This window comes from Bombina bombina, chromosome 5, assembly GCF_027579735.1.
Source record: "Bombina bombina isolate aBomBom1 chromosome 5, aBomBom1.pri, whole genome shotgun sequence".
Lineage (NCBI taxonomy): Eukaryota > Metazoa > Chordata > Amphibia > Anura > Bombinatoridae > Bombina > Bombina bombina.
The window spans coordinates 122,957,350-122,970,337 of record NC_069503.1 but is presented as its reverse complement, the minus strand read 5'-3'; the positions used below and the strand labels follow the sequence as shown (position 1 = coordinate 122,970,337).

Genomic DNA, 12,988 nt, shown 5'->3' with positions numbered 1-12,988 from the left:
TGAGAGTGTAGCCTCATATAAATATACACCCTCTAATGTTACTATAATTCAGTAGTAAACACCTGTGTATGTGAGAGTGTAGCCTCATATAAATATACACCCTCTAATGTTACTATAATTCAGTAGTAAACACCTGTGTATGTGAGAGTGTAGCCTCATATAAATATACACCCTGTAATGTTGCTATAATTCAGTAGTAAAAACCTGTGTAGTGAGAGTGTAGCCTCATATAAATATACACCCTGTAAAGTTACTATAATTCAGTAGTAAACACCTATGTACGTGAAAGTGTAGCCTCATATAAATATACACCCTCTAATGTTACTATAATTCAGTAGTAAACACCTGTGTATGTGAGAGTGTAGCCTCATATAAATATACACCCTCTAATGTTACTATAATTCAGTAGTAAACACCTGTGTATGTGAGAGTGTAGCATCATATAAATATACACCCTGTAATGTTGCTATAATTCAGTAGTAAAAACCTGTGTAGTGAGAGTGTAGCCTCATATAAATATACACCCTGTAAAGTTACCATAATGTTAGTAAAAACCTGTGTAGGTGATAGTGTAGCCTCATATAAATATACACGTACACAGGTTATTACTAACATTATAGTAACATTAGAGGGTGTATAAACACCAAATAAATAACAAATAAATATAAAGATAACTTTCTATGAGATATTGTTTTTTGAGGTATAAATGTAGCTATTTCTTGGACATTAACAGTTGAAAAATAAAAGATTAGCTTTAGAGAAATGTGCTTGTTCATGGACAGTAATGAAATGGTATAAATAAAGTTTGGAAAAATCTGAATAACCGCAACATCGTTGACTGTTAGGGTATCATATTCATATCCGCGTCAGCGATGTCTGGCGAGCACATTGACCCCTGGCGAATGCACAGAGATTGACACTTTGATAAATTGACCCCCTGCTATCAATTTTTTTTTGTTCTCTTGCTATGTTTATTTAAAAAACAGGAATTTAAAGCTTAGGAGCCAGCCCATTTTAGGTTCAGCACCCTGGATAGCGCTTGCTTATTGGTGGCTACATTTAGCAAACCAATAAGCAAGCATAACCCAGGTTCTTAAAGGGACACTGAACCCACATTTTTTCTTTAATGATTACAATATAGCATGCAATTTTAAACAACTTTCTAATTTACTCCTATTATCAATTTTTCATCGTTCTCTTGCTATCTTTCTTTAAAAAGCAGGAATGTGATGCATAGGAGCCGGCCCATTTTTGGTTGAGAACCTGGGTTATGCTTGCTTATTGGTGGGTAAATATCATCCTCCAATAAGCAAGCACTATCCATGGTACTGAACCTAAAATGGGCTGGCTGCTCAGAATTACATTCATGATTTTCAAATAAAGATATTAAGAGAGAATGAAGAAAAATGATAATAGGAGTAAATTAGAAAGTTGCTTAACATTGCATGCTCTATCTGAAACATGAACAAAATAATTTGGGTTCAGTGTCCCTTTAAGCTTTACATTTCTGTTTTTTAACTAAAGAAAGCAAGAGAATGAAGAAAAAATGATAATAGGAGTAAATTAGAAAGTTGCTTAAAATTGCTGCTCTATCTGAATCATGAAAGAAAAAAATTGGGTTTACTATCCCTTTAAGTGTCCAATCAGGATGCTTTTTTGGGGACTTGCAAGGAAGTGTGTATCTGGCACGTGCAGCACATTCACTTCTCTCATCAGTTTAAAGGGACACTGTACCAAAAAAAATTATTTCGTGATTCAGATTGAGCATGACATTTTAAGCAACTTTCTAATTTACTCCTATTATCAAATTTTCTTCATTCTCATGGTATCTTTATTTGAAATGCAAGAATGTAAGTTTAGATGCCGGCCCATTTTTGGTGAACCTGGGTTGTCCTTGCTGATTGGTGGATAAATTCATCCACCAATAAAAAAGTGCTGTCCAGAGGTCTAAACCAAAAAAAAAGCTTAGATGCCTTCTTTTTCAAATAATGATAGCAAGAGAACGAAGAAAAATTGATAATAGGAGTAAATTAGAAAGTCGTTTAAAATTGCACGCTCTATCTGAATCACAAAGAAAAAATTTGGGTTCAGTGTCCCTTTAAGGACGTTTATGGTGAAATCCCATGAGATTATGGTGAAATCCCATGAGATTATGGTGAAATCCCATGAGATTATGGTGAAATCCCATGAGATTATGGTGAAATCCCATGAGCTCACAGTAAAGCAACGTGTGAAGTCAGCACTGATGAGGATGCTGATTGGCTTGTTTTAAGCATGTAGATGACAGAAGCTGAAGAATAACTGAACAACATAGCACTAACGCCTGAGCAGATGTTCGTGTGACATTTTCTAGTCAGCTTTTTACAGATATCCCTTTAAAGAGCACTTTTTAGCTTTGAGATTGTGGGGTTTCCCCGTGTGCTTGAGACGCATCAACCTAAATAAGTTAGGGGTTGATCAAAATGTATTGGTTATTTTAAGCCAATAATGATTTCTAAACATTAGCCAATATTGGGCAAGATTACAAGTGGCGCACTATTTACCGCTTTTGCTTGCGCACAGACTTCGCTAGAAGTAAGCTTTTTATACGGGGCGGGTTAGCGTAAATAGTTTGCGCACAAGAGAAACCCGATGCACGTTAACTGCTGGACTCCCCATAAACTTACATGGAGTGCGCAAACTGAAAATAGAACCCCTATCGATCGCGTGCTAATCTGATTGTGTTTAACCAAGAGCGCTAAATCCGACATGAATTATCAATATTTTACATTATTATTATAGTTACCAGTATTCCTATTTTTAGACAATTCAATAATTTTTGAAATAAATTCTTATGCTGGATTTTAAATTCACTATTTTATTCATAACCCATGCTACAATGTCCTTTTCATACTATTAAGCATGCCCCAAAAAGTAATACATGTAACCCAGAATATGAAGATTAAAAGCATCTCACCATCATCAGTGAATGTATCGTTTTCACGCTTGATGGTGGTCACATGACCCTCAGTGTGCGTCTTGTCATTCTCGGTCTTCACCTCTAACCTCTCCTGTACGACCACTGGAGAACCTGTAAACACGAAATGAGGAAGCTATGACGATTAAGCCTTTCCACTCACTTTACTCGTCACAAATGGGGAGAGGTGTGGGCATGAAGGCGTTAATAGCAATAGGCCACCGGTTCCCTAAAACCTTTTAACTCTACAAAGGAACACCAAATTAACCCCCAAATCCTGTCCACACCACCTTGTTTAATACTCCACTGCCACCACCAAGACCTCTAAATAAAAGGGGGTGTCTTGGAACCCCAATAGCTCACACATTTTAACAATCAGAGTGTGAATTCAGATATTAGAGCCCAAAGACAGAATTAGATTTTCTATTTGTTTAATAACAAAAATGTCAATACAGGTTACACAGTGCCAAATTATAAAGAAATTCTAAATAACATACAGCTGCACAGATTTAGTTATTTAAAATAAAATAGGGGCATAAGATAAACAAACACAATATCTAACTTATTACCAAGTTCCTTTAAATATAAGAAGATCCCCCTTCCATGATGTTAGCTGCTTGTGCCCCAGGGTAGTTCTAACCCCAGTCTCTGTAATATTAAAGGGACAGTCTAGTCAAAATCAAACTTTCATGATTCAGATAGGGCAGGCACTTTTAAACAACTTACCTAGCTAGGCTCAAACTGATTTCTAAACTGTTGAAAACCACCTCTTAGCTCAGAGCATTTTGAAAGTGTTTCACAGTTAGACAGTACTAGTTCATGTGTGTCATATAGATAACATTGTGCTCACTCCCGTGGGGTTATTTAGGAGTATGCACTAATTGGCTAAACTGCATGTCTGTCAAAAGCACTGAGATAAGGGGGCAGTCTGCAGAAGCTTAGATACAAGGTAATCACATAGTGTTGGTTGTGCAAAACTGGAGAATGGGTAATAAAGGGATTATCTATCTTTTTAATCAATAAAAATTCTGGCGTAGACTACCCTTTAATTTTAAAAAAGCTCCTTCTTTGTCTTGTCAACCCCGCCATTGTGATAATTTATGAGCAGTTAACCATACATAGTCAGACTTGGCTCACAGTATTAGGAGGTACCACCCCCAAGAGGTGGTACCTCCTACACACACGTTACACAAAGAGCATTACACATTAAGCCTGGCACTGCTGAGGAGGGGAGAAGGAACGGTCTCAAAACTGCAGCATTCCTGAACACACAAAGAACATTTCAGATTACACTGGCAATGCTGAGATCACAATACCACCTCTGCTGGGTAGCCAATCCATGTATCAACTACTCCACATGATTGTATCATGACAGAAGCTGTCTTGTATAGCTGGTAATGAGGCTAGATTGTATCAACCAATAAAATAGGCTATAAACACTGATTTGTGTCCTCACACAATACATTTATACATTTTAATCAGTATAAACACTCAAAAGCCAACAGCTATATGCAGCGCGGGAGAACGTTACATTAAGCTGAACGGTGCAATCAATCAGGCTGTGCTTGGGCAGCAAGACTGTGATGCATTTAAAAACAAATATAAAATTTATGCTTACCTGATAAATGTTTTTCTTTCCGAATATGGTGAGTCCACAACGTCCTCAATTACTAGTGGAAATATCACTCCTGGCAAGCAGGAGGAGGCAAAGAGCACCACAGCCAAAGCTGTTAAGTTTCCCTTACCCATAATCCCCAGTCATACAGCTGAAGGGAAATCGAAAAAGAAGATAACACAAAGGTGTAGAGGTGCCTGAGGTTTAGACAGAAATAACTGTCTTAATAAAAGTGTGGGGTCGTGGACTCTCCATATCTGGAAAGAAATAAAGTTATCAGGTAAGCATACATTTTGTTTTCTTTCTTAAGATATGGAGAGTCCACGACGTCCTCAATTACTAGTGGGAACCAATACCCAAGCTAGAGGACACGGAATGAAAAGGGAGGGAGAACAAGACAGGCACCACCGCTTGAAGAAACTTTCTCCCAAAAGAAGCTTCGGCCGAGGCAAAACTATCAAATTTGGAAAAAGTATGCAAAGAGGACCAAGTTGCAGCCTTGCAAATCTGTTCCACAGAAGCTTCATTTTTGAATGAGAGAAACAGCAAAACCCCATTTCAGAGAGGGATTGCCTGGTATTGCGGGACTGTACTGTACTGTTAAGTCAGGGTTAGACTGATATGCTTCAGGAAAGCTCTTCTCTGTGAAAGGCACATGTAGAGCAAAAAGAGGCTGCTTCTTGGGTGGTAACTAGCCATAGAACAAGCCATTATGATATTGTTCGTTCCCAGGTTGAGCGCTTCTCTCTTTTTATTTATGCAAATTATGACACTTAGGGAAGTCTCCCTAAGTGAGATGCGGGAATCCAGACGTGGACCCGTTGCTCAGTGTGCCTAGAGGGATATGATTGCACCTCACTGACGAGGCCCACACAATAGGCCGAAACGTACGTCTGGGGTTTTGCTGTTTCTCTTGTTCAGAGAAGGATTGCCTGGTATTTCGGGGCTGGACTGTACTGTTAAGTCAGGATCAGATTGATATTCTTCAGGAAAGTTCTTCTCTGTGAAAGGCACATGTTGAGCAAAAAGAGGCTGCTTCTTGGGTGGTAACTAGCCATAGAACAAGCTATTATGCTATTGCTTGTTCCCAGGTTGAGCACTTCTCTCTTTTTATTTATATATTTACATCCTCATGATGACAAGATAACAAAAGTACACTACTTTAAAGCTACACATATATATATATATATATATATATATATATATATATATATATATATATATACCAAGGGAAATTAGTCAGTCTACAAAGTAGCTTATGTCCCATTCCTTATTTAGACCCATAGGTACCCTGGTATCCAATTTCCAAATCCAGTACAATTCCTTTTTGGACAGAATTTATCTATTCCCACTTCTAAGTGGTCTTCTTGCTATATCAATAACCCTGACAATACATTTTGGCTCATTAGTAAAATGCAAGCCATTAAAGTGTCGTGCCACACTTGAATCCTTGTTATAATTCTTGATGTCTCTTTTGTGCTCACCTATCCTGGAACGTAGACAACGTGTAGTTTGTCCAACGTATTGTTCCTGGCAAAGCACACATTCAATCAGATAAACTATGAAGGTTGTGCTATAATTGGCATAATTTTTAATCCTGAAAGTTTCCTTCGTACTAGAACTCCTTAAGTAAACACCTGGTTACATGTTACACAATTTCTGGACATACACTTTAACGTTCCTTTCTTAGTTAACCAATTACCTTGTGCTCTCCCTGAGCCACTATTGATCATACTGGGGGAAAGTTTATTTGCCAAAGTTGGCACTTTATTTTAAACAAATGTAATCTTGTCCACCACGTCTGAGAGCATATCATCTCCTTTCAAAATGTGTAAGTTCTTTTTAATATTATTACACAAATCATTATACTGTAATGAAAATTCTGTTGAAAAAACTATTGTTTCCTTATTAAATGCACTCTTTTAAGGTGTAGGATCAAGAATATTGGTGTTGGTTATTGAAGATTTGGTTTTAACTTCATGAAAAACTTGTTGTAATTCTGAAAATTCATACCCCCTGGCACTTAATCTATCCATAAGCTTATGTGATTGAAGATCAAATAACTCATCCGAGTTAGTATTTCTTCTCAATCTTAAAAATTTACTTTTTGGTATCGATTTGATCAAGTGCTTAGGATGACATGACTTGGCATGAAGGATTGTGTTACCTGCCGTCACCTTTCTGTATGTGTCTGTAAAAATCATATTAGATTCAACAGAACCAACCAATGTCAGATCCAAAAATGGGATTTTAGCGTTTTGCACTTCTCCCATAAACTTTAGCCCTAAGTTGTTATCATTGACAAAATCTAAAAAATTCTCAAAGTCAAAGTAACCTTTGGTCACAAAAATGAGGTCATCGATAAACCTCATATACATACAAATATTGTCAATAAATGGGCTGTTGCCATTGTAGAGACTGACAAGTTCCCACCACCCCACAAACAAATTTGCAAAAGAGGGGGAAAAATCCTTAGTCGCCTGTAGGTAGAATTTTGAGAGCACGCACAACATCCAGGTTGTGCAACAAACTTTCCTTATGAGAAGATGGATTAGGACATGGGGAAGGAAAAACAATTTCCTGATTAACATTCCTATCTTAAACCACTTTAGGAAGAAAACCAAACTTAGTACGAAGAACCGCCTTATCAGCATGAAAAATAAGGCAAGGCGAATCACACTGCAAGTCCGAGAGTTCCTAAACTCTCTGAGCAGAAGAAAGAGCAAAAAGAAACAAAACCTTTTAAGATAAAAAAACTTAATATCTATGGAATGTAAAGGCTCAAACGGAGCCTGCTGCAAAACCTTAAGAACAAGGTTAAAGGACCAATAAACACAGTAGATTTGCATAATTAACAAATGCAAGATAACAAGACAATACAATAGCATTTACTCTGAATTTCAAATGAGTAGTAGATTTTTTTCTAACAAATTTTAAAGTTATGTATATTTCCACTCCTCCTGTAACATGTGGCCAATCACAAATGCATATACGTATAGTCTGAGTTCTTGCACATGCTCAGTAGGAGCTGGTGACTCAAAAAGTGTAAATATAAAAATACTGTGCACATTTTTTTTAATGGAAGTAAATTGGAAAGTTGTTTAAAATGACATGCTGTATCTGAATCATAAAATTTTTATTTGACCTGAGTGTCCCTTTAAGGCTCCAAGGAGGAGCAACAGACTTAAACACAAGCCTGATTCTGACCAGGGCCTGACAAAAAGATTGAACGTTTGGTACATCAGTCAACTTCAGAGAAACGAGATTTGGGAGAAGGAATGGACCCTGAGTTAGAAGGTCCTTCCTCAGCGGCAACCTCCAATGAGGAAGAGATGACATTTTCACTAGGTCTGCATACCAGATCCTGCGAGGCCACAAAATAATTACTGATGCTCTCCCCTGTTTGATACGAGTAATGACTCGTGGAATGAGAGCAAACAGAGTAAACAGGTATGCTCAACCGAAATCTCAAGGAACTGCCAGAGCATCTATCAGGGCAGCCTGTGGATCTCTTGACCTTGAACCGTAGCTTGGAAGCTTGGCGTTCTGCCGAGATGCCATCAGATCAAACTCCGGCATCCCCCATTTGAGGGTTAACCTGGAAAACACCTCCAGATGGAGAGCCTACTCCCCGGGATGAAATGTCTTTCTGCTCAGGAAAACCACTTCCCAGTTGTCCAGCTTCTGCCCACAGAACAATCCGAGCCACCTCCTTCATGGCTTAGGAACTCCAAGTTCCTCCTTGGTGGTTGATGTAAGCCACTGAGCTGATATAGTCCAACTGGACCTGATAACCCGGCTAAGGACAACTTAAGGCCAAGCCATCAGAGTATTGTAAATCGATCTCAACTCCAAGATGTTTATGGCGAGAGCAGACTCCTTCCGAGTCCATAGTCCTTTAAAAAGTCCCAGACTGGTCCCCATGCAGGCTGGCGTTCGTGGTCACAATCACCCAGGAAGGTCTCCGGAAGCCTGTGCCCTGAGACAGATGCTCCTGAGAAAACCACCAAAGGAGAGAGTCTCTTGTCAACTGGTCTAGATCTAACCTCTGAGATAAATCCGTATGGTCTCCGTTCCATTGTCTGAGCATGCATAACTGCAGAGCTCTCAAATGGGATCAAGCAAAGGGATGATGTCCATGGAAGCGACCACCAGACCAATTACCTCCATACATTGAGCCACTGATGGCTGAACAGTAGACTGCAGAGAGAGGGAAGAGGGAAAGAAACTTTGACTTTCTGACCTCTGTCAGAAATATTCTCATAGATAGGGAATCTAATATGGTCCCTAAGAAAACTACCCTTGTAACTGGAACAAGGGAACTCTTTCCAGGCTCAGTTTCCATCCGTGGAAACGAAGAAAAGACAACAAGATCTGTGTATGAGAGTTTGCTTGTTGAACAGATGACACCTGGACCAACATAACATCCAGGTAGGGCACCACTACAATTAAAATTCTGCGAGCTGTGGCAAGGCCAAACTTAAGAGCCACCAACTGAAAATGTTAGCCTAGAAAGGCGATCTCAGGAACATTAAATGATCCCTGTGGATGGGAACATGAAGATACACATCCTTTAGGGCTATTGTAGTCAGGAACGAATAGTATCCATTTTGTAGGACAGTATTCTGAAAAACTTGTTTAGACACCTCAGGTCTAGGATAGGTCGGAAATTTCCCACTTTTTGGGAACCATGAACAGAGTTGAATAGAATCCTAGACCCTGTTCCCTTACAGGAGGAACTATCATTCCCAGGGAGAAAAGAAACTGAACACATTTCAAGAACGCCTCTCTTAATCTGGACTGCAGATAATCTTGAGAGGTCCTGGTATAGGTCTTGAATACAAGATTGAACCCTGAGATACAATGACCACAGCCCAAGGAACATTTCGTATCCATGCTTGATAAAATGAGAAAGTTTGCCCTCCAAGACTGATTGGGTTTCCAAGAAGACTTGAACTGTTCCTGCTTGGAAGAGGAAAACTTCCCTGTGAAGTTACAAAAGTAAGTAAAATTACTCTGACGTCCTTTTAGGTCTATACTTCTTAACTTGTGGTAGAAAAGACCCTTTTCCACCTGTAAAATCAGAAATTATTTCTGCCAGCCCAGGTCCAAACAAGGACCTACCCTGTAAGGAAATGCGAGAAGCTTGGACTTGGAGGAAACATCAGCTGACCAAGATTTCAGCCACAACACCCAATGGGCTAGCACAGCAAAGCCAGAGATCTTGGCTCCCAGTATATTTAGCTAGGCTTTGCACCAAAAGGAAGCCACACTTGAAAATAGTGGCAATACAAACTGCAGGTTTCCATTGAAAACCAAGATGATCAAATAATCTTCTAGCTTCTTGTCCATGGGATCCCTAAAGGAGCAGCTCTCCTCTATAGGGATTGTAGTTGTCTTAGCCAAAGTAGAAAAGTCCCCTTCTACATAAGGCACCATGCACCATGATCTTTAATGGAGTCAGCGACAGGAAAAAATCCTTTAAAAGACAGGAGACAGGAATAAGGTATACCTGGCTTCTCCTATTCCTGTGAAAAATCTCTATAGCACAGTCTAGAATCACTTCCAGGGAGGAAAGAACATCATAGTAAGTAAAGAATGTAATAAACTTACTCGGTTGACAACGACAGGAATATTGGTGTTGTCCAAAGTAGCCAAAACCTCTTTTAACAATACACAAGGTGTTCAAGCATACATCTGAAGGATACCACTTCAGCATCAAATGAAGGAATTTTACTGTCCGAATCTGAGATTACACCCTCAGAGGCTACCAACATATTCTCCTCATCAGACTTATGAGGAAGGACAACCTGAGTAGCAGCAAATGGGACAGAAACCTTACTATCTGAATCTCTTATGTTCCTTATGCGTCTTCCCTTTAGTATAGGAAAAGCATATAATGCTGAAGATAACTCTGAAGATACCTGGGCAACAATACATGAAGCTAGCAAAATATATTTTCCATAATTATTTGAAAAATTGAAATACTTAAAAATGAACACTGTCACCTTAAGAGTATAAAGACTAGCCTTATAACAGGATAGACATAAATGTAAATAAGAACAGATTTCTGTCCCAAAATTATAATCCTAAATATATTTCCCTTTCAGTACAGGGAATGGAACTGGGGACTTTGTATTTCATAAACATAAAATAACCCAAATTCTCTAATTATAGAAATTTCTTTAATGGAGCATTTATGAATAAAATAATTCCCTAAGTGAAGGAAAAACTATCCTGAGCATATGTGCATGGAGGACTTGACTGTTGTATATATGCAAGATACACCAGCTCCATTTTGTCACTTATCAGAACGCAGTACTAAAGCTGCTAATATACCGTTCATATTCTGGCGACATGTAACTAATACTTGGAATACCTGGGCTACATTGTGTGTTCCCATAAAAATACAGTCGCTAAATAAACTGACTGTATACAAGCCCCTCCGCTCCATTCTCATGTCGGAGAAGGAGTCGGGGTCACGTGAGCGTTACAGCCACAAAAATGGCGCCTCTCCAGAAGGAGGAGCCAGAAGGACTGTGCAGAAAAAACATAAAAACATTGCACAGCCAAAATAAACGGCGCGCTGCTCACTACCAGGTTATTAAGTTGGAAGTGCTAAAACATGAACACGCCACAACAAACCAGTACTGCAATATTCAAGGCTCTCATGAACTCCTTGATAGAATGCCCCGACACACCAGATCGCATATTACAGAAAGTGAAGACTCTAGTCAATTCACACATTGCACAAATAACATTTTACCTCATGTAACCGATTAACCCCTTCATCACCATAAAGGGGAGTCAGTCTCTCTCTTACATGTCACATTAAGTTCCTGCACATTGCCATAATTAATATCCTAACTAGGATATATTTTGTCCCAATCACATTTGCATAATTCTTTAAAATGCAGTCTCCCTACTAGAAGACAAAAAGGCACTTACCTGTATCTAGCCGTCCGGCAGGAGGACAGCTTACATGGTATGAGAGGACACATACTCCTCACAGAGACCGGTGGAAAAAACAAAATTTATGCTTACCTGATAAATTCCTTTCTCCTGTAGTGTGGTCAGTCCACGGGTCATCATTACTTCTGGGATATTATCTCCTCCCCTACAGGAAGTGCAAGAGGATTCACCCAGCAGAGCTGCTATATAGCTCCTCCCCTCTACGTCACCTCCAGTCATTCGACCAAAGGACCAACGAGAAAGGAGAAGCCCAAGGGTGTAGTGGTGACTGGAGTATAATCCAAAAAAAATCTTTAGCCTGCCATAAAAAACAGGGCGGGCCGTGGACTGACCACACTACAGGAGAAAGGAATTTATCAGGTAAGCATAAATTTTGTTTTCTCCTGTTAAGTGTGGTCAGTCCACGGGTCATCATTACTTCTGGGATACCAATACCAAAGCAAAAGTACACGGATGACGGGAGGGACAGGCAGGCTCTTTATACGGAGGGAACCACTGCCTGAAGAACCTTTCTCCCAAAAACAGCCTCCGAAGAAGCAAAAGTGTCAAATTTGTAAAATTTGGAAAAAGTATGAAGAGAAGACCAAGTTGCAGCCTTGCAAATCTGTTCAACAGAAGCCTCATTCTTAAAGGCCCAAGTGGAAGCCACAGCTCTAGTAGAATGAGCTGTAATTCTTTCAGGAGGCTGCTGTCCAGCAGTCTCATAGGCTAATCGTATTATGCTACGAAGCCAAAACGAGAGAGAGGTAGCCGAAGCTTTTTGACCTCTCCTCTGGCCAGAATAAACGACAAACAGGGAAGACGTTTGACGAAACTCCTTAGTTGCCTGTAGATAAAATTTCAGGGCACGGACTACATCTAGATTGTGTAGCAGACGTTCCTTCTTCGAGGAAGGATTAGGACACAAGGATGGAACAACAATCTCTTGATTGATATTCCTGTTAGTGACCACCTTAGGTAGGAACCCAGGTTTAGTACGCAGAACTACCTTGTCTGAATGAAAAATCAGATAAGGAGAATCACAATGTAAGGCAGATAACTCAGAGACTCTTCGAGCTGAGGAAATAGCCATTAAAAACAGAACTTTCCAAGATAACAACTTGATATCAATGGAATGAAGGGGTTCAAACGGAACACCCTGTAAAACATTAAGAACTAAGTTCAAACTCCATGGTGGAGCAACAGTTTTAAACACAGGCTTGATCCTAGCTAAAGCCTGACAAAAAGCTTGAACGTCCGGAACTTCTGACAGACGTTTGTGTAAAAGAATGGACAGAGCTGAAATCTGTCCCTTTAAAGAACTAGCGGATAACCCCTTTTCTAAACCTTCTTGTAGAAAAGACAATATCCTTGGGATCCTAACCTTACTCCATGAGTAACTCTTGGATTCGCACCAATATAAGTATTTACGCCATATTTTATGGTAAATCCTTCTGGTAACAGGC

General features: G+C 39.4%; 1 protein-coding gene across 1 annotated transcript in view; it reads right to left on the bottom strand.

Moving 5' to 3' along the window:
- The window catches only part of LOC128660059 (zinc finger protein OZF-like), an 81,159-nt gene that overhangs the window by 44,249 nt on the left and 23,922 nt on the right, over positions 1 to 12,988 (bottom strand). Inside the window, exon 3 of the mRNA XM_053713656.1 lies at positions 2,957 to 3,070. Coding sequence (XP_053569631.1) covers positions 2,957 to 3,070 — 114 coding nt within the window. The remainder of the gene's footprint in view (positions 1 to 2,956; positions 3,071 to 12,988) is intronic.